The 22,811-nt window shown below is 40.0% G+C and overlaps 1 protein-coding gene across 1 annotated transcript in view; it reads right to left on the bottom strand.

The window, feature by feature from the left end:
• Nucleotides 1-7,735: 7,735 nt before the first annotated feature.
• LOC127647742 (corticotropin-releasing factor receptor 1-like) overlaps nt 7,736-22,811 on the bottom strand; it is a 197,074-nt gene continuing 181,998 nt past the window's right edge. Inside the window, exons 12-14 of the mRNA XM_052132185.1 lie at nt 16,219-16,354; nt 13,557-13,598; nt 7,736-7,876 (exon numbers count right to left, since the gene is read on the bottom strand). Of these exons, the coding sequence (XP_051988145.1) occupies nt 7,736-7,876; nt 13,557-13,598; nt 16,219-16,354 (319 nt within the window). The remainder of the gene's footprint in view (nt 7,877-13,556; nt 13,599-16,218; nt 16,355-22,811) is intronic.

Raw genomic sequence — 22,811 nt, 5'->3', positions numbered from 1 at the left:
GGATTCTGTTTCTTGTTTTATGTGATGTCAATGTCTCTGCAATTGGGGATATTTTTGACTAGCAATTTCAAAGCCATTTAACCACAGACAGAGTAAAAGCAAAGTAAATGTGTGCAGCTCTGAAACTTTAATAACTCCTGATAAAAACTGATCAATTTAAATTGCCAATAAAATGTTGGGATTTTAAAAGTGGGTCAGTTTTACTATGAAGCTTTGAAAAAATGGTAAGATTGCTGTCCTGTGTCCAGAGTGTTGATGGGAAGATAATCTTTCTCAACCCATCAGGGTTGCCTGATCACACTAGAAAAACAAGCATCTTAGTGACTTATGTCACCAAGTCATTTATCTGGTAATGTTATTTTACATGCCATTGAGGTAGGGGACAGGCTGGGAAAGGCGTTATGTAGAGTGTGGGTTGAATGGTCAAATGCTAGTAGTGGTTAGTCATATTTTTGTGTGCTATTAAAGCACTGGCGAGCCAAAATGCATGACTGTACTCAGAAAGCAATCACAAAAATCTGCAACCTGCGACTGCCCATATTTATAAGAGACTTGCAAAGTTGCTTATAATAATCTGACATTGCAACACTGCTACCCAGATTGTCTCGGGTTCCTTAACTGTAACCCCTGTTCCCTGATAAAAGCGTAATGAGATGCTGCGCTAATTTAGCACTTTGAGAACAACTTTAGCTGTGAATATGTCAATGAAATTGACCAGAATTTATAGCCTCTGCTGGTGACATCATTGGATGCACCTGTAGCAGGGCTATAATTAGATGCGTCACTGGTGCATTGTCAGGTATTTTGTCTGAAGAGCAGTCCTGGGGCATCCCATTGCGGCAATGAAGCATCTCATTCCGCTTTTATCAGGGAACAGGGGTTACAGTTAAGTAACCCAAGACATTCCCTGTCAAAAAGCTACACTTTGATGCTGCGCTGATTTAGCGCTTTGGGAACGAGAATACCCATGCCGCCGCACTGTGGATGTCTGGACCCCTTACGGTTGTGTAGTTGTGCTCACAAGAGCGCAAGAGGTCTCAGACATGAGCTTGTGAGGTTGACTCAAGAACATAAGACCCTGGAGTGGCATGAACATCCAAACTATAAAATCTTATGAATGTGTGTGGAGAGGACCAGCCTGCCACATCACAAACATGCTGCAGAGGGACACCTCTAGCTAAGGCTTTAGAGGAGGTGACCCCTCTGGTAGAGTGAGCCCTGATACCTACTGGCGAAGCTTGACCGCGCGCCTCGTAGGCCAGGGCAATAGCGTCCCTCACCCAATGCAACATAGTCAAATAGTTGCCCTGACTTACGCCACTGGCTAGTGCGGTGGACATAAGTCTGAAGGTTACAGACTGGACAAAGTCCGTGAAGACTTTCTTGCTCTGGCGTTGTAAACGGCAGGGAGCAGAAGGCTTCGAGAGTGACCGGATGAACAGTCAAAAAAGGAACCTTAGGCAGGTAGTCAGGATGAGGGTGCAAAATTGCTCATTCCTGGGATGAAATCAGAGCCTGTAGATCCCCAATTCTTTTTAGAGAAGTAATTTCCATAAGAAAAAACATCTTGGGAGTCATAAGTTTATCAGACGCTGATTCTAGAGTTTCGAAGGGGATCTCAACCAGACCCTCAAGGACTATTGCTAAGTCCCATGAAGGGATCCTGGTCCTAGCAGAAGGTCTCAGTCGCATGGCTCCACGAATGAAGCGAGCGAGCAGAGGATGTCTCCCCAACGGCACCCCGTCAATCAAGGCATGGCAAGCCGATAGAGCGGCCATGTAAACCCTGAGATCTAAGTAGGTTGGCAAGACAGACAGAGCCTGTAGATTTATTATCATGCCCGGAATGCTCGGAGGTGGGTAACTCGATGTCCGCAGACTCAAGAGATTCATGGTCCCCCTCATGAACCGAAGAGGTGCCGGAGCACACTTCAGGATCACAGGAAGGACCAGCTGGATCTGGGGAGAGAGCGAGCGATAGGGACAGACCCATTTCTCGCTCCTCAGCCAGATACATACGAGAGCCCCACGATGGAAGTTTGGGCGCTGACTCTCGGAAGTAAGCAAGACTAGTGCAAAGCATTTTGACTGAGAACAGATTGCAATGCTTGCACCTGCCCCACCCCAATGCAAGAGCAGCATGCTCTTCCCCCAAACATACAAAACAAAACTGGTGTGTGTCCCTCTCAGCCATAGTGTGTAAACAAGGGAAAACACACCGCTTGCTCTGTCTTTCAGTCATTTTTTTCTTCTCTACACTGCCTAACAAAATCTAACTCCTAACAGAGGAAAGTAGATAGTTTCTGACAGGCTCATGAAGCACAACACACAAAGTGATCTGAAGACAAAAGATCTGACGATGCACCTGTGACGCATCTATTTATAGCCCTGCTACAGTTGCATCCAATGATGTCACCAGCAGAGGCTATAAATTCTGGTCAATTTCATTGACGTGTTGCACACATATTCACAGCTGGTCACACCTAAAGTTGTTCCCAAATCGCTAAATCAGCGCTGCATCAAAGTGTAGCTTTTTGACAGGGAACTTTGCTGATCACATTCATAAATCTATTTTATAAGCTAAAGTCAATGAACAGATCACAAGAGACAAGACACTAGTTGTCAACCCCTCTTCAAGCTCACAGAACCCATAGAACAAAAACAAGACATTTTATTGATCGTTTGGCATTTATTTCTGCTGTGCCATGCTGTGTAACTCCGTCCATTTTTTAATCTCATTGGTCCAAAATCCTGCTTCTCATATCTGTACATTAAACACCAAATATTATCTGATTAACTGTGATTATGTCACACCACGCACACGTTTTGCATTCAGTATGGCCAGGCACAATGCTTGCTGCAGGAAAGGACACAGTGTTCACACTGACAGAAATTTGTGGCAAAAAAATAGATAAGAAGTTTTCAATTTTCAATGAGAATGGATGATTTCTGGCATTTTGAGCGACAGCAAACCAATGACAATGCAAAAGTGATCAGAGTTCAAATGTGCAGTGACGTAATATGGCAACTACTAATGGGAGTGCAGATAGTGATCAGGCATCACCTAATATAAACAGTTCATGCAAACACATGTTTATTGTGAATGCACCTTTAGTCTGATACTTAATAACAACACTAAAATTAACCTTGTCTTGCTGTTTATAGCTGTAACATGGGCATGGTCCTCGGTTTTTCAGGTATAGAAAAAACACTGCTATATGGTCAATAGCAAACCCAACGTCACTAGTCACCTCACCTTATGTGCACTGTACATAACTAGATGGCTAACCCATACAAATGGTGTGTATACTAGATGTTTATACAATGAGCATGGCTGAATATTTAAATGGTAGAATGTCGAAGAATTTACAAATGATTCCAGGATATGTGCATTGCAAAGGTCAAAAGAGTACAATGTTATTGCTGAAGATCCTGAGTCAGTTCTTTCCATCCCTATCAGATGTGATTGATTGGATGTATGTTGCACAAAAGCCATATCAGCTTTACTGTATGAGACAGCATTGAGCAGTCACAGGACACGGTCATTGGTGGTGCAGGCTTAGCAAGACTTAACACATAGATGGATGTTAAAATACTCTACATGAGCAATGCATCTGTTTTGACTCTATGTCCATTTAGAAGCAGGGTTTTTCTTAGGATCAGATTCTCATTGGTTAAAACTGGTCCTAGATCAACACAAACAGTTGTCTAGAAAAGCATGAAAAAAAATTGGTCCACAAACAACATAATGACTTCCAAACTGGTTTGCAACTCGTAATTTGTACAATTTAACCGATCTGGAAAAATAAACACAAGATATGTATGAAAGGGTTTGTATGAAACTCATGACTTATGCTCCTATTAAGACAATTAAATCTAGTGTGTGTGGCCAACACGCCAGATTTAAATGTGTTTTGAAAGCTGTCTTAAAGCTTGAGAAGATTAGAATAAAAATCATATGGACTAATTTGACTATCCTTTTTTGGCGCTTTTTCTTTCTTTATGAAGATAGACATCCCAAGTTTCTATTTTTGCCATTTTTGTTTAATTTTGTATTCTTTGGTCAGGCTTTACAATTGGGAGAAAAAATTTTTTTTTAGGATTGATCGGCAATGTGATAAAGAGAGAATAAAAAGGGCATGAATGATAAGCTTAAAATGCAGGACCTACAGGCTATTGATGTATTGACTGAGCCTTTTGATCCTGCCCAAAGCCTCAACATCAATGGCAATGCAAATGTCAAAATGTAACTTACTTCACACACATTGCGCTTTTTAAGGCTGTTGCGCAGGGGAAATATAAATGCAATGGCAAAAAAATTAAAAAATTCCTACACAACTTCCAGTCTTGTGTGATTAGAATGAGTCCAGCCTGGTCTCATGAAAATAGCGTGACATTTTTGCAAAATTATATTACATGGTTCGTTACACGTATTCCGGCAGATCGGGGGTGAAATGTCCACTGCGTGAAGCTAAAAGAGAGTAAAATTGTCTCTCAAGCAAATTAGGTTTTAAAGGTTTTTGAGTTAATAAAATGCACTTCCCTACCCTAAACCCTTAACCAAAACTGATAGTGTCATAAAAAGCAAATGTCACAAGAAAAATGCCACTGCTGAAGCATCCACATAATTTTGTGATGATTCTATGTGCAATGCTCCATCAGTTGATCTACAACACAATTTGATTGTGCTCATGTAAAGTTGCCAGCTGGTACGTGATAACTGTGCATTGTGTAAACTTCACTCTCCTGGCCTCAAGAGATGTACTAGCGATCAGGCAAGAGGCCATGGCTTTGTTGCTAGTATTTCGGACTTCCATGCCAGGGATCGTCGGATCGAATCAAGCTTGGGGCAGGTCGAGTAGGACCGGTGGCATTGGTGCAGTGACCTAAGTGGAAGTGAGGTGTAACAGTAGCCAGCTGGTACGTGATAGCTGTTCAGTGTGTAAACATCGCTCTCCTGGCCTTAAAGGGATAGTTCACCCCAAAATGATAATTCTCTTTTCTTTTCTTAAAACAGATATTTAAGTCCTTTTGTTTTTTACTATAACTTTCCACTTTCACTTTAATATTCATTTTCTTTTGTTTTTGGATATTTGCATTATTTGTGCATATCACTGGGCAGGGTGGAGAATTTATGGTAAAAACTGACTTAAATATTGTTTTGTTTCTCACCCACACCTATCATATCGCTTCAGAAGATCTGGATTTAACCACTAGAATATTATGGATTACTTTTATGCTGTCTTTCTGCATTTTGGTGCTTCACAATTTTGGCACCCATTCACTTGCATTTTATGGACCTACAGAGTGGGGATATTCTTCTAGAAACTTTTTTTTGGTTTCTGCAGAGAAAGAAAGTCAATTACATTTGGGATGGAATGAGGGTGCATTAATGATGAGAAAATGCTAATTTTGGGTTAACTATCCCTTAAAGTGACACACTAGCGAGCAAGGCTAGAGGCCATAGCTTTTCTAGCTACTCGCTAGAATGTCTGGCTTCCATGCCAGGGATCACCGATTCAAATCCTGCTTGGGGTGACACTGGTGCCATGAACTGGATGGGAGTTAGGATTAGGGGGGTGAGTGTAACAGTAGCCAGCTGGTACATGAAGCTGTGCAGTGTGTAAACCTCACTCTCCTAGCCTTAAATGGTTAGTTCACCCCAAAATTGTATTCTCTCATTATTTACTTACCCTCATGCCATCCCAGATGTGTATGACTTTCTTTCTTCTGCAGAACACAAACAAATATTTTAGAAGAATATATCAGCTATGAAGGCCCATACAATGCAAGTAAATGGGTGCCAAAATTTTGATGCTCCAAAATCCTCACATGGGAAAAATAAAAGTACTTCAGAGGATTTTGGTGGTTAAATACATATTTTCTGAAGTGATTTGAGAGGTGTGGGTTAGAAACAGATCAATATTTTGGCACCCATTCACTTGCATTGTGAGGACCTACAGAGCTGAAATATTCTTCTAATTATCTTAATTTGTGTTCTGCAAAAGAAAGAAAGTCATACACATCTGGGATGGCATGATGGTGAGTAAATCATGGGATAAATTTTATTTTGTGGTGAACCATCCCTTTAAGAGATGCACTAGTGACCAAATGTAGAACTAGTGACCAAGACTAGAGGCCATGGTTTTTGTAGCCTCGTTGCTAGTGCCTTTGACTCCCATGCCAGGAATCACTGCCCGGCGCAGGTAGGACCGGTGACACTCAAATAAGTTTGCAAATGAAGCTGGTTATATAATGAAACATACATATAATGCTTTAAAGTCATGGGCTACAGTAAAAGTGGTTTGATGTCCTATAGTGCGAGGACCAGTTTGTGAACTGACAAATTACTGATAATTTGTGTTAAGGGAATAAAATTCACTATTGTTGTAGCACCTCTAGTGTTCGTTTAATCAGGAAACTTTTGCGGTACATACAATGAGCCACGTAAAAATCATTTAGCAAAAATGTAAGTATAGTAACGCGATTTTATAAGACCAGGAGTCTCTTTGGCTCCAGGATCCAACTGCCCAAGCCTCTAGTACTGCTATTATTTCGTTAGCCTGCTTCGCAGTCAGGGAATTTATAGAATAAAACTGCATAGAATGGGAAGCTAAAGTGGATAATTTGATTTATTCCATTGTCTGCTTGGCTGAGATTCCTAATGTGAGATAAAATCAAACTATTTATTTGTTCTGTGATAAAAACCCTTTTTTGTGTTTGAAATCAGAACGTGCCTGTTTGTCTTCTACCTTACCAGGCACAGGAGTCTTTAGGAATTGTGGGACAGCATTAACACACATATTTCATCTTTTTTTAAATTAAATAGTTAGATGTCTTATGTATACACGATGAGATCAGGTTTACAATTTTTCCTACTAGCATCGCACTGTATATGCAGCAATAGATGCACATGTAATTTAAAGTTCAACGAGTTTGCTCGTACTGAGTATACTGAGAGACTTATGATAATCATGGGGATCTATTACTAGTTGCAATGACGTTGACACTGTAAAGCAGCAAGTGACAAGTAAGAAAATTATATTTACAGGGTCACAAACTGAACAAACTAGAGAAATTTCCATAATATTTAAGTATCCAGTCAAAGGAATCAATAACAATGAGTGTTCACAGAAAAAGTTTCCCAACAAATGAGGTATATGCAGTTTGTTGGGAAATAATTTGTCAGGTTTTCAATTGGTCTAATTGGAAAACACAATTTTTCCCCTCTTCATCTCATTTTCTTGTAAAATTCCTAAAAGCTAAATTGAATATATTCCTTAATATTCCATTTTATCCAAATCAGATTGTTCCAGAATCAAGTTGGAATAACATAGAAGTCTCCAACCAGAGTAGACTACAGATAGGAGAGCCGACTAGGAGGAGATCAACTGAAAAATAGGTTTGACCACTGAACAAAATACACCTTGCCTGCAAGTTTTTTTTTCGGTGCTAGCTTCATCTTCCCTTCCAGTCTCCCGTCACTGTCTGAGACTACTGATGCTTTAATCTGATTCTGCCATTTCTTCCAGCAAAACAGTTTTCCTTGTTTTCAGCAGGTAGACCTCATTGCCTGTGTGCATCTCCACGCATCTGTGTTTCAGCTGAGGATAATACCCTGTTTGGCCCATAGCTGTTATCCCTGGGATTTCGCAGAAGGAAGGGTTAGCTGAGGATGGTTAGAGGGGGAGCAGAAGAAACAGGGATGGAGTCGGAAACTTCACTTCTATTGATGTCAGATGGCAGACGACTGCTTGATGCTGTGGAAACTGACCCGTGTTGGAGATGTGGGAATGGACATGGCCCGTGCCACTCGTGCTCGAATGGAGTGCTTATCCTGCCAGCGATGCCACCGTTTACGAACAGCTGAGCGAACCTACGGACAAAGAAAGATATGAGGTGAATGCTGACGTCCCCTAGTGTCGCCTCACTCAACACAATGTCTCGTTTCCTCCATTAGGGAACGGAGGATACAACAGTAACCTAGATGTTTAAAGTTGTTGGACATTAATTGTTTTTGCCGCTCTACTTCACAATGCCCAAAACATGCCAACAAAGAGCAGCATATATTTTCTGTCAAATGTCACCTGTCATGCTAACTGTCCGAGAGTTGGCATTAAAATTAACCTTGTCAAATATCCTACAATCCTTTTGTTCTTCAGACACAGCTCAATGTGCTCATCCTATTCACGTTTAATAAATACATCCAAATTCTGATTCATAGAAACAAGTTGCAAGTATTACCTGGAACACACACTCCTGAGGCATCAGATACTGCTGCTTGTGCAAGCACTCATCAATATGTGTACACCAAAGGCACCATCTAGCATCAGTTTCCAATGTATCCAGCAAGGGCATTGCTTTCAACAAGATACCATTGGTGCAGTAGACTGACACGAAGAGCATCAGAGTTTTATCATTGTGAAATTATATTTTGGGGAACAATTTTGTCATCGTGATATGTTGGGGTACGATTTTAATTTAGTTTGAATTGAGCAACATTTAATTACAGTGGTTAATGTTCAATCAGCAACAAGTTTGCAGTGGTTAAAGTTGTTTTCTGTAAACATCCTGCTCTGCTGAAGTCACCAAATTCGGTTGTATTCCATGTCTTCCGATTGCTTTTTGTGAAGAACTGACCCAAGTTTAATTTTTATTGACTGATCACGGTCCCCCCACATCCACCGTTTAACATCTTGCTCTCGACTCATTCTAACACATTAAATAATTGCCACCTCGAAAGCATTACGACACAGGCTTGACAGCAGATATGTCAGATGCCATTGCTCCCGTGTGTCTCGTGACCGATTGCGACAAGCTCTAGTTCAGATGTTTCTTTTGAATGAGATGTGATTGGAGGAGCTCCTGGCTAAGGCTAAGATTTTCAGTGATTAAAACCTATATAATAGTGTAATGTAATTCAAATTATTGCAACTAAATTGACCTGTATGTTACATGTTTTATATTGTTGATAATTGGTTAGGTTTAGGAATGCGTTTGGGGCCGTAGTGTTTTATATATATATATATATATATATATATATATATATATATATATATATATATATATATATATATATATATATATAAAATAAATATGTGTGAACCTGCATATCTGTGTGAGTAAATGTGTGAGTGCTTGTATGTGTGTCACAGAAAAGAGGTATTAATTACAGGAGGCCAGAGAAAAAACTCATGGAGAATGTACCATGAGGTGGCATTTTGTGCAAAACCTGATGACCATGTTACCCAGCATGAGAATTAAGAATGTTCCAAATAGCATATTGTATGCTTCAATGGATGTAAGAATATCTGTCCTGAGCTCATAGTCAATGACACTTAGAAATAGTGCCAAATCTTAAATATTTCCTCTTCATTTTACATCAAAACTTTTAGTTCTACATTTTAAAGAATCCTAAAAACTTGATGTTGCTTTCAAGGTTTAAATAAAAAAGTCCCAGATTTTCATTGTGGTCTCAGAATTCTGGGCCCCACTGTACAGCATATAACACATAGATGGAGAAGGAAATCTACAGACATGGACAGTAGATGGAGCTAGTATAAATCTGGATTTATAGGACCGGTCAAAGGCCGACAGTAAAGATCCGCCCTCAGCAAAATCAACATTTTAATTTCACCAATGTGATATATGTCACCAATGAAACAGTACATCGTTTGCATACTCAGTTTGGTACCATAGCAACCAGGGAGCCCTCTTCCTAACAACCAAATCTATGGCATTTCTGTAAGCTATGCCGTCAGAAGTTGCAGTTTTTACAATTGTCTGACAACTAAAATGCCAAACACAGTTAAAATACTGTACATAGGAGGTTACTAGTCCCTTCAGTGGTTAATTGAAGTATCAAGAGAGCTTTAGACAGTAATTCAGAGGGGGCGTTTTGTTTAATCAATGTGGCGGCTCTTCAAAAGAACAGTCTGAGCTCTTTATAATGCCTCACTTTTCGCAAATCAATAAGATAGATTTCAGAGTAAACATTTAAACAATCTCTCTGTCTCCACCTCATTCAATAGACTTTATAGGAGGACGGGTCTTCAGAGAAGTTGACAGAGAAAAATCTGCCGTTGCTCAAATGCAATGTTAATAACCTACAGCTTCCACTCCTGTTGCTCTCTCTCGCCAGATGGCGTTTTTGATTCCGAGTCACCAAAGCTTGTGTAAACAAGCGCGTCTGTGCTGGAATTTTAACTAGTAAACACTCCACAAGCCACTGAAGTAGATAAATGTTTAAATAACTAGCTCTGTCTGTTTACTTCATAATCTGAGTCACCATGACTCACAAGTGAAAGAGGATGAAATATTGAACAGATCATTATTGTATCAGGTGTATACCAACTGCATCAAGTACTAAAATAATTTTAAGATGCTGTCCAATAAGAATCTAACATATCTAACAGCATTAGATCAGTGCCAATTTATTTAAGACTACATGGGAAGCACAGTTTCAACTATTTTTCAACAATTTACAATGCCCAATTCCCACTACTTAGTAAGTCCTCGTGGTTGCGCAGTTACTCGCCTCAATCTGGGTGGTGGAAGACAAGTTTCAATTGTCTCCGCTTCTGAGACAGTCGATCTGTGCATCTTATCACATGGCTCGTTGAGAGCGAGAACCCCTAATCGAGACCACAAGGAGGTTCCCCATGTGATTCTAACCTCCCTAGCAACCGGGCCAATTTGGTTGCTTAGGAGACCTGGCTGGAGTCAATCAGCACGCTCTGGATTCAAACTTACGACTTCAGGGGTGGTAGTCAGCATCAATACTAGCTGAGCTACCCAGGCCCAGACTTCTTGAATTAAGGCAAATGTAGTATTTATGAGGCATTTGCAGATGTATGGTGGAATTTAAAAACCGGAAACAACAGGAAAATCTAAATTACATATATGTCAGGAGTTGTTATTCAGAATTATTTCAGATTTGCATTCACTTGCGTGAATTTGTGTTTTCATACAGTTTGAGAAGTATAGAAATTATACAGAAACTAAAGAGCACTGTTACATAAATCTACCTGTCTAATGTTGGCTTCAAGAGTTGAGTTTACATGTATGTACTCAACTCAACTCTTGAAGCCAACATTATATTTTATTCCTTAAAATGGAATTGAGTTTGTTAAGACTTGCAATTAAACATTTAAAACCATAACAGGTCTATATGCAAGGTAAATAAAGGAAATAAAATAATTCTCATTAAATCCAACCGACTATCACATTGGAAAAAATCTGATACATGTCTGATTTAGTTCCACATATGAAAGTAGCTAAAATCGTATCATCCAATGAATTTGGGCCACATTTAACTGTGGTGTGAACATAGCCATAGGGTTACACTGAACTGATCTAAAGTCAGTACTTATGCATTTGTCACTATTTATTTAACAATGGCTAGATTACAATATTAGAAGAGCAAGTGGTCTTGGCCCCTATACCAGAGCACGACGACCCATGCACACCATAAATTACTAGCCCATTTCCGAGAGGGTCAAAGGTTAAACTACACAGTAGATCAAAAACTCTGGTGCTGCATGTAATTAACCTCTGTGCTGTGTGTTGATTGGGAAGGATTCAGAGGATAAGCACAGGAGGTCAAACTGATGTCAAGTGATGAAAAATCAATCTAGTATTTCATACAAACATCTGACAACCAATGCAATTTTGAAGCTTTAAAGCATTTAAGACTATTTCTCTGTATTTCCTTAAAAGTTTAAAACCCCTTGGGTCAGTGATTGCTGACAAAAATAATTTAAAAATACAGCTTTGAGAGCTTTTGCTGAATATAATCCCTGACATTAATTTCTCTCTGAGCTCACACAAGCACAAAAAGGGCTAACTGTGACTTCCTATGAAGTATACAATTATAACTGAGGCTGTGTATGTGTGAGACTATACTGGAGCTGCCACAGTAGTTCTCTGTTTTTAGAATTTCATTTAATTATGTAGAATTAATTTATACAAGATAATCAACTAAATGTTGGGTCAAAACCATTTACATGTTTATAACTTTATAGAATCTCTATATCCCTTTATATATTTTATAAAGATGTAAGCTTTATGTCACAATTAAAAGGAAAAGTTCACCCAAAATGAACATTCTTTCATCATTTACTCATCCTCATATTGTTACAAACCAGGATGACATTCTTCCTCCCATAAAACTCATAATAATATATTTTGAACAAAGTCAGAGCTGCTATTCTCCATACAATAAAAGCATTTTGTGACCAGGGGCTGTCAATATCCAATAAAGTAACATATTGTGCGTTATATTCCAAGTCATATAATAGCTTTGTGTAACAAACAGATTGATATTTTAGATGTTATTTCCTGATAATGTTCCCCTCCGCCGTATCTCCCAAATATGATTAAATTTTGGCTCAAAAACAGTTATTAAATAATGAAAGCTGAGCTCAACCTTTAGTGGTTCTTGCATGTGAGATGCCCCACAATGTATGATTGTATGATGCAATGTGAATGAGATTTGAGAGCTAGGATGCAGGACTTAAACTTGAATTTTGTTCCTCACACAAAGCTAAATAAATAGTTTCAACCAGTGAGCAATCTCAGCAAACGGTGATATTCATGGTGAAAAAAGAAACAACAGGTTGAATAAAAATCTCTCATTTTCTCTCACAACTCCATTGTACTATTTTGCTTCCAAGCCAGACCATTTCTCTGTTGTCCTTTTGACTTTGAATAACTTGTGCCAATGGTTTGTTATAGCAGCTGTAATTTGGTAGCATGGCTTTTTAGTTCTGAGCATACTTTGTGGAGCCAAGTTGGAGCCAAGGGCACCTTTTGAAGTATCATAGCAGCGATGGCGTTGGTATTTTTTGGATTGACTTGCAACTCAAAGAGCAGGGTCTCTTTCATATGTACCGAGAACAGATCAATGTTATCGCTCGACTTTAAACAATACTGCATACACTGCTTTGCTTGTGAATTCTGATATCTACATCTGTGATTCAGAGTGACCTTAGACGATGCACCACACTTTTCTGCTTCCCTTGGACTTGTTCGTTACTAAATGACAAACAAAATAGTCCAATCTGATCCAAGATCCACGGCACCTGTAAGTATTCGTTTTCTTGGGAGATCAACTTGATGTGTGAGATGGGTTTGAATTTGCGATCTGGGCTTGACACTAAAGAGGAATACTATGACTGGAATTCACAAAGGTTTACTGCCCTTTTCAAAGGGCATGTAATACAAGCCAGATTTAGCCCTTTCAGGAATGAATATTTTATGAGCGAAGTCTGTTTTTATAGATATTGATGGCCAAAAGGCTGGTTTTGGGTGAACTGAGAGTTAAGAGATGGGGATCTCAATGTGATTCTATTTTGGGCAAGTCTGATAGGGCAGCTATGGCTGAAGAAATCTGAATTGCCCAAAATATTCAGACTGTATGTGTTGCAGTTCAAAGTACAGACCCATCACTTAGAAAGGATTTTTAGCACTATATGCTTTCAAGAGTCAAAAAGAGGGTATATTAGTGCTGAGGGCAAAAACAGAAGCAAGAGAGGGGAAAAAAAGTGATTTCTTACCTCACTGTTCAAAAAGCAGTAGAAGACCGACACAAAGAAGCCCTGCAAAGAGAACAAAAGAAAGTTCAAGCATCGCTTGATAAGAAAAAAATGTAAATACCAAAAACCTGCTTTTCCAAAAAAACGGTCAAGTTTCGATTTTAGCAGTTACGTACTTAGAGTCAATGTGAAACAACTTTTACAACAAATTTTACTTCCGTAATCTGACATTTTCAGAGTGAAACAGGATAATAAATATGAATCTATCCATCGGGCATTGACTGGACCAAGAAAAATTGATGTTACAACACAGAAAAGAAGGGGTTGAAAAGTAAGAGGGATTTGTGACATCAAACACAAAGGGATGTCAATTCAAAAGTGGAACAATTTATTACATTATATTTTAATAAAATATTCTGAAGATAATTTTTTTGTTTACTTGGAATAATGCGCACTGATGAATTGGGTGCAATAAGGAATGTGCATTAAAAAAGGTAAACAGGTTCAAATTAGTTTTTAATTGATCAATAATATTCAAACTATGCTTAACTATACTACCAATCCCTTCATTTGTAGCATTAACAATGCAAAGTTCCTTTTCTAGAGTGATATCATGGACTCATGCCACATTAAACATATCACATGAATAATTTTAGCTCTGCTGAAATTGTCGACTGTCAATCAGAAATTAATCAATTCTCTATCAATTTAAATGCTGCTTGTATCAGGATCACATTAACAACATGAGTTAGCAAAAAAGCTAACGCTGAATGTTAACATCTTATTTTTGAATGACCTTCAAGAAGGAAGTGGAAAGTCTGTGTGAATTACATCATCGCTGATACCATTCCACTTGGACAAATAAATAAATAAAAAAAAAACACATGAAAGACATAGCCTATCACAAACACAGTCAAGATTAATATGTATTTGATTTTATAAAGGAGACAACCAATACAAGGCTTCTCCACTTTTAGTATCACTCATTATTGTGTAAAATGCATAAGCTTATCTGAGATGAATATTTTTAAAGACCCCATGAAATTGCTTGACAAACACAATTTTCTGTCCTGTGTGTATTTTCTGAAACAGGAAACAAGACGTTTGGGCATGGGCTCATTCCTTTAGTTAAAAAAAAAAAAAAAAAGCAAATAATCTTTAGTTACATTCAAGTTTAGTTAAGGGATGAGACAATCTCATTCTAGAGAGCATTTCATTGGACAAAATTAAGTGCAGCATGAGTTATCAATATTTTTAGTCTGTTTTCCCAGAAAAAAAGACTAATAATTTGGTTTACTTTAATTAAAAAAAGCAATTTTTTTGTCAACTTTTAGGAGTACACTAGCTGTAGATTCCAAAACTAAAAGCTAAAAGCCACAAAACTCCAATCTTGATTTCATGGAGTCCTTAAAGGTTTGAATAGGACTGTCTCCAGACCAAAACACTAAAACATGTTTGCCTAACGTGAGTACACTAACATTCAGTTTCCCCATAGATAAGTCCGTCATTCCCATGGGGAGTGGGACAGCTGTGGGAGACAGATGAATTTGTGGAAAACAAGGCTTGAACATGAGTGAGACCCCTCGGGTCACGCCAGGAAACAAATGGTGCAAATCAGGGGATAGAGTTGACCTTGTGTGCTTTGGAAGACACGGCTGACTTTGGATTGCTGTGAGAAATTGACGACTAGGAAATGGAACAAGGATTTCCAAATATGTGGGTGAAGCTTAATAGGAAACTAAACCTTAACAACATATTTAGTTATATGCATTGGCTGATCAGTTTGTAAAAAAATAACACAAATAAAAATAAATAAATAAAAATACTTACTGTAAGTACAACAATCTTTACTTTTGTAAACGTACCTTTTTGTATTTCATAGCTTTTTTCCTTTGTTGTGTAATTTGATTTTCAATTTTAATTTAGTTTTAGTTGTTCCTAAATAGGTTTTATTCCATTTTATTTTTTTTGTGGTTTTTAATAAATGACTAGCTTTAATTTTGTTTTGATTTCTTTTCTGTATTAGCATTTGTAATGCTAGATTCAGAGATGAAAAAAGTGCATATTTTATGACACAAAACCAAAATCTGCCTAGGATAACAAACAAAACTTTATCAAAGAAGTGGTTGGTTAGATGGCCGGGTCAGGGTGTGTATAAATGGGTGGTTATTTTGACCAAATACACTGATAAGTCCATCTATGGTTAAATCAGACAATACATAATTATTTGAAAATTTGAAATCAAAAGTTATTTTCTCTGAAATTTGTACTGTAGAGTTTCCACAAAAATTTTTATGCACATTTAGAGTGTCAGTATTTTTAAACTTTGCAAACTTGAATTTTATTTTATTTTATTTAAAACTGAAGTGTGTAATTTCATTAGTGCCACCAAAAGGAATGCAAATTTTTTCCCCCAAATATTCCCAGTCCCACTCTAAACTCGTGCCATTGGTAAAGCTGTGTCAGGCATGGACCACTCAAAAAAAAACAGACACATTGTTTACAATTTGAGTAAATTAGCCTAAAAATGGCTTACTTTTTGTTATTTAGTAAATGGCATACAGCTGTGTTCATATATTAAGCTTTTAAGGAGAAAGTAACATAAAAAAATTCATTGCTGTATTTATTTTTTTATACTTGTTGATCACATCTACAAAAGTTGGAAAAAAGTGGGTTGTCTCACCTGAAAGGACTCTAGGAAAGAGTTGAAGTAGATGAAGACAATCTGTGAGATCTCATCTTCGCCAGGGTTGACGAAAAAAAGCATGTAGGTAATGCCCAGCAGAGGCAGAAGAACCAGAGTGGCTTTCACTGCTTTTCTGTTTTGACCAGAGGCAAAAAGACGAAAATGAATCAAACAAAACATTCAATTAACAAATCATGCCGATAGAAAATCACAATATTAAAATTGTAAACTGCATTTTCCCTGAGATTCAAACCCATGACCTTGGTGTTGATAGCACCATCTGAGCTACAGGAACCCTACATGATTATTCCTCATATTCTACATGGAATTCCTCCATTGCACACACATATGAAGATATGCAGCAAGGATGGCTGATGGCGGTTCCAACGTCTGTACAGAACTATAATGGGTACATAGCACCTATGATGAGAAGAACCAGGTATGCTTGAGGTCAGTATTAGGCAAATTACTACCTGTTTATTGGTCTGTTTAGTCTTTGGTCCATGCTATGGTCATATATCAATCAAACCGCCCCAGAGTTCATTTGGAAGTGGACTGAGACCCACTATTCAGGTACTTCTGCTTGTTTGGTGCGCACCAAGGTTCGGGTGGCAGCGTTCACAGGCACAAACCGAGCAATCATACCAGAGTTAGTTTTAATCGAACCAAACCTGCCAAGTATGAACACCCTTATTTCTTGTTGTATCAGACTCTAAATAAGCAATGGAAATATGGTCAATCCTTGACCTTAGGAAATTCTGCTATTTTGCCTTAGCGAATATTCTCTACATCCGCATACTGAAATACTACAAATGATATTGTTTCATTTGGGCATACAAATGTGTTGGATGTGCCATGTGATTGGTAAATGCTGTTCCCTTATGTAGCATATATAATTGCTGCAATTGTATGTAAAAATAATGGACCAGTATCAGAAGATCTTAGTTCAGCTCAAGGAGGAAGAGGTGAAGTTCAATGAACACAGACTCAAGGCTGCAGTGCAATTGTGAATTGTATTAGACAGATAAGACAATAAACATTTACAATATTTACACGTGCACATAGATAATATTCAGTTCAAAGTTATTGATGAACATACAACAATGTCAGAATTCATTCGATAATCAGTGCTTGAAGCCGCAGCAGTTCACGACACACAACTCTTAACAGGCAAAGTCCAATGAGTCCATGATGGAATAGTCCATGAAATAAACATGAATGTGTGCAGGTGTGAATATGTCTAAAGGTGTGTGCAGGTGTATCTAACGAAGCAGCTGCAGCGCCTCCTACCACATCGGCAGATGCATGCACTCCAAAGCATCAGTTTTGGCCTAGTGGCTCGCCATCCATATACAGAACCTGGCCTGTACAAAACAGGACCAATTAATAATTAACACTGGTTCTAAGCATCACAACTATATCACCATAATCATAATACCATAAAGTCATCATATTATCATAATCAATCTCAGTTCATTCACTTCATCATGTACATGATTCAATTTAAATACTGCATATAGCAATATAAATAATTTAACAATCAGCAAGAGTACTCTCATAAATAGACAATATTATCAATAATAGCTTCAAAATACATCTCAGAATCAAAGTGGATGACAACTTCATAATTCAACATCAACATTAAGATTACGATTAATTAATGCATTGTTCATATAAATAAGCACAGTATATAGTCAGATTCATTACAGTTCAAACAAATACAGCCAGCGCCAGCACCGGCTAACAAATCCATATACAATACACTATCAGCGCCATATAATACAAACAAAGACACTCACCATTTCCCGTATCATTAAGTCACTCAAACAGCAGTCAATGAAATGGTAGAGGCATCTAAAAAGTTGGCGGGTATAACAGTTAAACCGGCAGTCTAATGAATAAAAGGTTTACAGGGCTAAACGCCTACCTGCAGCAGCTCAACACACCGGCTCCCACACACACACACCAAACAACAGCGCGCGGCCATATTTAAAGGAAAATTACGCAACTGTGTGTCAAGTCTCGCGATACTATCACAGAGTCTCGCGACAACGCGAACACAGTGCGGAGCCGCGAGAAGTGAACAAGGGCGGAAAACACCTGTGTTACACCCTCCCCCCTCAAATCATGCACGTCCCCGTTGCATAGGAACTGCAGAAGTATTACAATTTAGGAACAGAGTCTGCTGCAACGGTTTAACTAAGGGCCTCTGTATAAACATTAGACAAGCTATGAAAAAGAGTTTGAACGACTGAAATGAATGGGTTGCCCAATACTGCATATTGAAGGCATTGAAGGGGTTGACGCTGCCGCCCTGAACGTCTGGGTACTACATCAGATCCCAATATATCACTGGGGACAGTAACAGAACTATGAACAATAGGACCCACAGATGACTCAGATTGAACCGGCTCACGAGCTTCAACCTCAGGTTCCAGAAGCACTTCAGCTTCAGGCACATTGACAGTTATTTCTTCCACAGGAAATTCCAATTCTCCTCCCACAGGTAGCTCCAGCTCTCCTGTAACATGTTCGGTTATCGGTTCAAGTAGAGGATTTCCAGGTTCTTCCACTTCAGTCTCTTCCACAGGAGTTTCTACCTCGCATCTGGACATGGATGAATCTTCACCAGTGATTGGCCAGGACTCTTCAACTTCAGGTAAGTGGCCTTCAAATGAGGTTGCAATTGAAGGTCTTAATGCAGGGCTTTGTGGAAAAGATGGAACAGAATCAGCGTCACTTGGGGCTGTTGGCAATGTCGACCTCACAACGTCACCGGTCGTTGGTTCATGTTCACATCCATTCGCTCTTTCCACACTGAACTTCATTGGGAACTGAGGAAAACTCCCAAGGATGGTAAGTTCAGCATCCTCTGTATCCTCATCCTCAAAAATATCAACCTGGTCAGTGCAGTTGCAACTCTGGCTGCGAGTATGGGGTTTTTGAACAGGAAAATCTTCTGGAAAATCCTCCGTAGCAGAAGCCGATAGGAAACCACAGGGTAAGAGCAGATCACGATGGAGTGTGCGATTAGGTCCCCCCCGGTCTCTGGTCTCACAATGTAAACTGGAAGATCCCCGGCACGTTTCACAACCACATACACCTCTTGTTCCCATTTGTCTTCGAGCTTGTGTTTCCCTCGGATTCTGACATTCTGAACCAGTACTCGGTCACCAACATCCAAGCTTGCAGGTTTTACACGCTGATCGAACCGACTTTTGTTCCTTTTAGCTGACTTCTGAGCATTCTGACATGTAAGCTTGTAGCTCTCCTCGAGACGTGATCTCAAATCCCTCACATACTGGGAGTGCGAGGGAGATGGAGAATCACGGACTGGCAACCCGAAAGCTAAGTCAACCGGGAGCCGTGGCGATCGACCAAACAGGAGTTCATAAGGTGTGAACCCCGTTACTTCATTCCGTGTGAAATTATACGCATTAACAAGAGGTTTAACGTATTCCCTCCACTTAGCTTTCTGCTTACTCTCGAGAGTTCCCAGCATGTTTAACAGCGTCTGGTTAAAGCGCTCGACAGGGTTGCCCCTGGGATGGTATGGCGTGGTCCAAGTTTTCTTGATGCCGGCTACATCGCAGAGCTCTTTAATCAGCTTAGACTCAAAGTCTGGCCCTTGGTCAGAATGTAAGCGTTCTGGAATGCCATAGCAAACCATGAAGTCGTTCCACAGACACTTTGCCACAGTTTTGGCCTTCTGGTTCGCAGTTGGAATAGCGACTGCAAATTTGGTGAAGTGATCAGTAAGTACCAAGATGTTCTTGGTGTTGCTGCTGTCCGGCTCAAGGGTTAGAAAATCCATACATACTAGTTCCAAAGGACGACTGGTTTGAATATTTACTAAAGGAGCTGCCCTTTCAGGAAGAGCCTTACGTCTTATACACCGACCACAGGTTTTGATGAAGTTCTCAACATTAGCGGCCATTTTTGGCCAGAAGAACCGCTGCCGCACCAAGTCCAGGGTTCGCTCTATGCCCATGTGCCCCATATCACTGTGGAGACTCTTCAGGATGGTAGAACGCAACACTGGGGGCAGAACAAGCTGAAGGACAAGTTTATCTTCGTCCTGTCTTCTCTGGTATAAAACTCCATCTTCCAGCTCCAACCGATTCCACTCCCGTAACAACAATGGGAGCTCAGGAAGTTCCTCTCGCACAGTGGAAGAAACCTTTTCTCCTGTCTCAAGCTGGTAGATGATTTCTCGAATTGCTGGGTCGGCATGCTGCTCCTCTTTCAGGTCAGCGTGTGTCAGAGGGGAAATAACAGGAAGGCCATGTGACTCTTCCTCGGCAAAACAGTCAGGAATAATATTAGTATGGACAGAAAGAGACTCCACTAAGGTCACATCAAGCTGAGTGTAGTCAGCAGGACAGCATGATCTGACAAGACTGCTCTGACAAATAGCAACCACAATGTCGGGGGAGATTTCTACAGCTTCACCGGGGTCACACAGTTGCCCCGCTAGGCGATTCACAAGTTCCCATTCTTCACAGCTTGTAGCCTTATTTGGCACTTCTCCATGGTAACGTCTGGACAGAGCATCAGCATCAAAGTTGTGTTTGCCAGCGCGGTACTGCATCTTAAAAGAATACGTTGACAATGCAGCTAGCCACCGGTGGCTTGTGGCATCCAATTTTGCTGAGGTCAACACGTATGTAAGAGGATTGTTGTCCGTAATAACCATGAAGTCAGCACCATAGAGATAATCATGGAATTTCTCTGTGACACTCCATTTTAAGGCCAGAAACTCAAGTTTGTGTGCCGGATATCGAGATTCACTCTGCGATAAGCCTCGGCTGGCATAGGCGATAACCCGGAGTTGATCATCCTGTTCTTGGTATAGAACAGCTCCCAATCCGATTATGCTGGCATCTGTGTGAAGGATGTAGGGCAACTTCGGATTGGCGAACCCAAGAACAGGAGCAGAGGTTAGCTTAGAAATTACTGTGTCAAAAGCAGCTTGACAGTCAGACGTCCATCTCTCCCCAAAGAACTGCTTCGGGTCCAGGAACTTTCCAGCAGGACTTTTATCTTTGATAGACCGACAGATGGGTGCATAGCCTCTAGTAAGGCCATTGAGAGGTTTTACTATGGTGGCATAATCCTTGATGAACCTCCGATAGTATCCTGCAAACCCTAAGAAGGACCGTAGCTCTTTAAGATTTCGGGGGACTGGCCAGGATTTGAGGGCGGATATTTTTTCAGGATCCGTTTCAACGCCCTTCTCGGACACGACATGCCCAAGGTAACGTACACTGGACTGGAAAAATTTGCATTTTTCAGGGGACAGCTTTAAGCCGAATTCCTTCAGACGGGTAAGTACTTTGAGTAAACGCTTCTCATGTTCCTCTAATGTGTCAGAGAAGATAATGATGTCATCTAAGAATACAAGAGCTTCCTTGAGATTTAAATCCCCCATACACTTCTCCATAAGTCTCTGGAATGTACTTGGAGCATTCGTAACGCCTTGCGGCATCCGATTCCATTCCCAGAAATCCAGCGGTGTGACAAATGCGGTTTTAGCCTTATCGGCTTCACTAATTTGAATCTGATAATATCCAGACTTTAGATCCAGAACCGTGAACCATCTGGAACCCGTTAATGCTGAAAACGACTCTTCAAGGTTCGGCAGGGCATAGGCGTCTTTCACTGTTTGTAAATTTAATTTACGATAATCAATGCACAACCTAACATCGCCATTCCGCTTCCGAACCACCACAATTGGAGAAGCAAATGGTGACTCTGACTCCCGGATGATGTCAGCTTCAAGCAGATCCCGCAAATGGCTTCGAACAGCTTCAATATCGCGGGGATGGATAGGCCTAGCTCGAAGCTTGAAAGAGGTTTCATCGTGGAGCTTGATATGGTGTTTTACTTGGTTCGTACAGCCGAAATCAAGGTCGTGGTAAGAAAACACTTCAGGCATTTGGTTGAGCTTGGAAGTTACTCGCTCCTTCCATTCAGATGGGATAGGTGATTCTCCAAAATTTAACTCCAAAGTACTTCTGTGGGAACCTCCTTGGACTGGAGAAGCATTTACGGTGTGCTGGGCCAGGATGGTAGGTGATGTGCCAATATCAGCAATTACTGTCATTGGTGGAATGAGAACATGTTGTTCAGACTTGTTCATAATGAGAACAGGAACCTTATAGGGAGCATGAATTGGAAGTGTGATGAGACATCTCTGGACGCATAGCCCACCTGGAAGAGGTGATATGGGGTGTTCAATCACAGCCCATTGAACTGTAGTTGGACTGTCTACTCTGGCCGAGCCTTCTAGAACAATGGTCTGACCAGAAGGAATCATGACTGGTATCTCGCTCAACAAATTCACGGTGCCTGCTTGACCCACCTGGCTTTGTTGGTGCTTCAGTTGTAGGAGCTTTAGGACTGCACAGTACCCTTGGGCCGTAGGTTGAAAATTAGAGATGTCACTGCTAGTGTATCGCTCATATAAAGGCTCCAGAGTATTCATGCCGACAAGCACAAATGAAGAACCCTCAGGATGGCCATCAGGTACAACCAAGGCAAGAGTCAGTACATCAAATTCTTCTCCCAAGAACTCTTTGTGAAAGCCT

Source organism: Xyrauchen texanus, chromosome 8 (genome assembly GCF_025860055.1).
Source record: "Xyrauchen texanus isolate HMW12.3.18 chromosome 8, RBS_HiC_50CHRs, whole genome shotgun sequence".
Lineage (NCBI taxonomy): Eukaryota > Metazoa > Chordata > Actinopteri > Cypriniformes > Catostomidae > Xyrauchen > Xyrauchen texanus.
The sequence above is the reverse complement of the archived record's forward strand: the minus strand, read 5'-3'. Positions and strand labels throughout refer to the sequence as shown.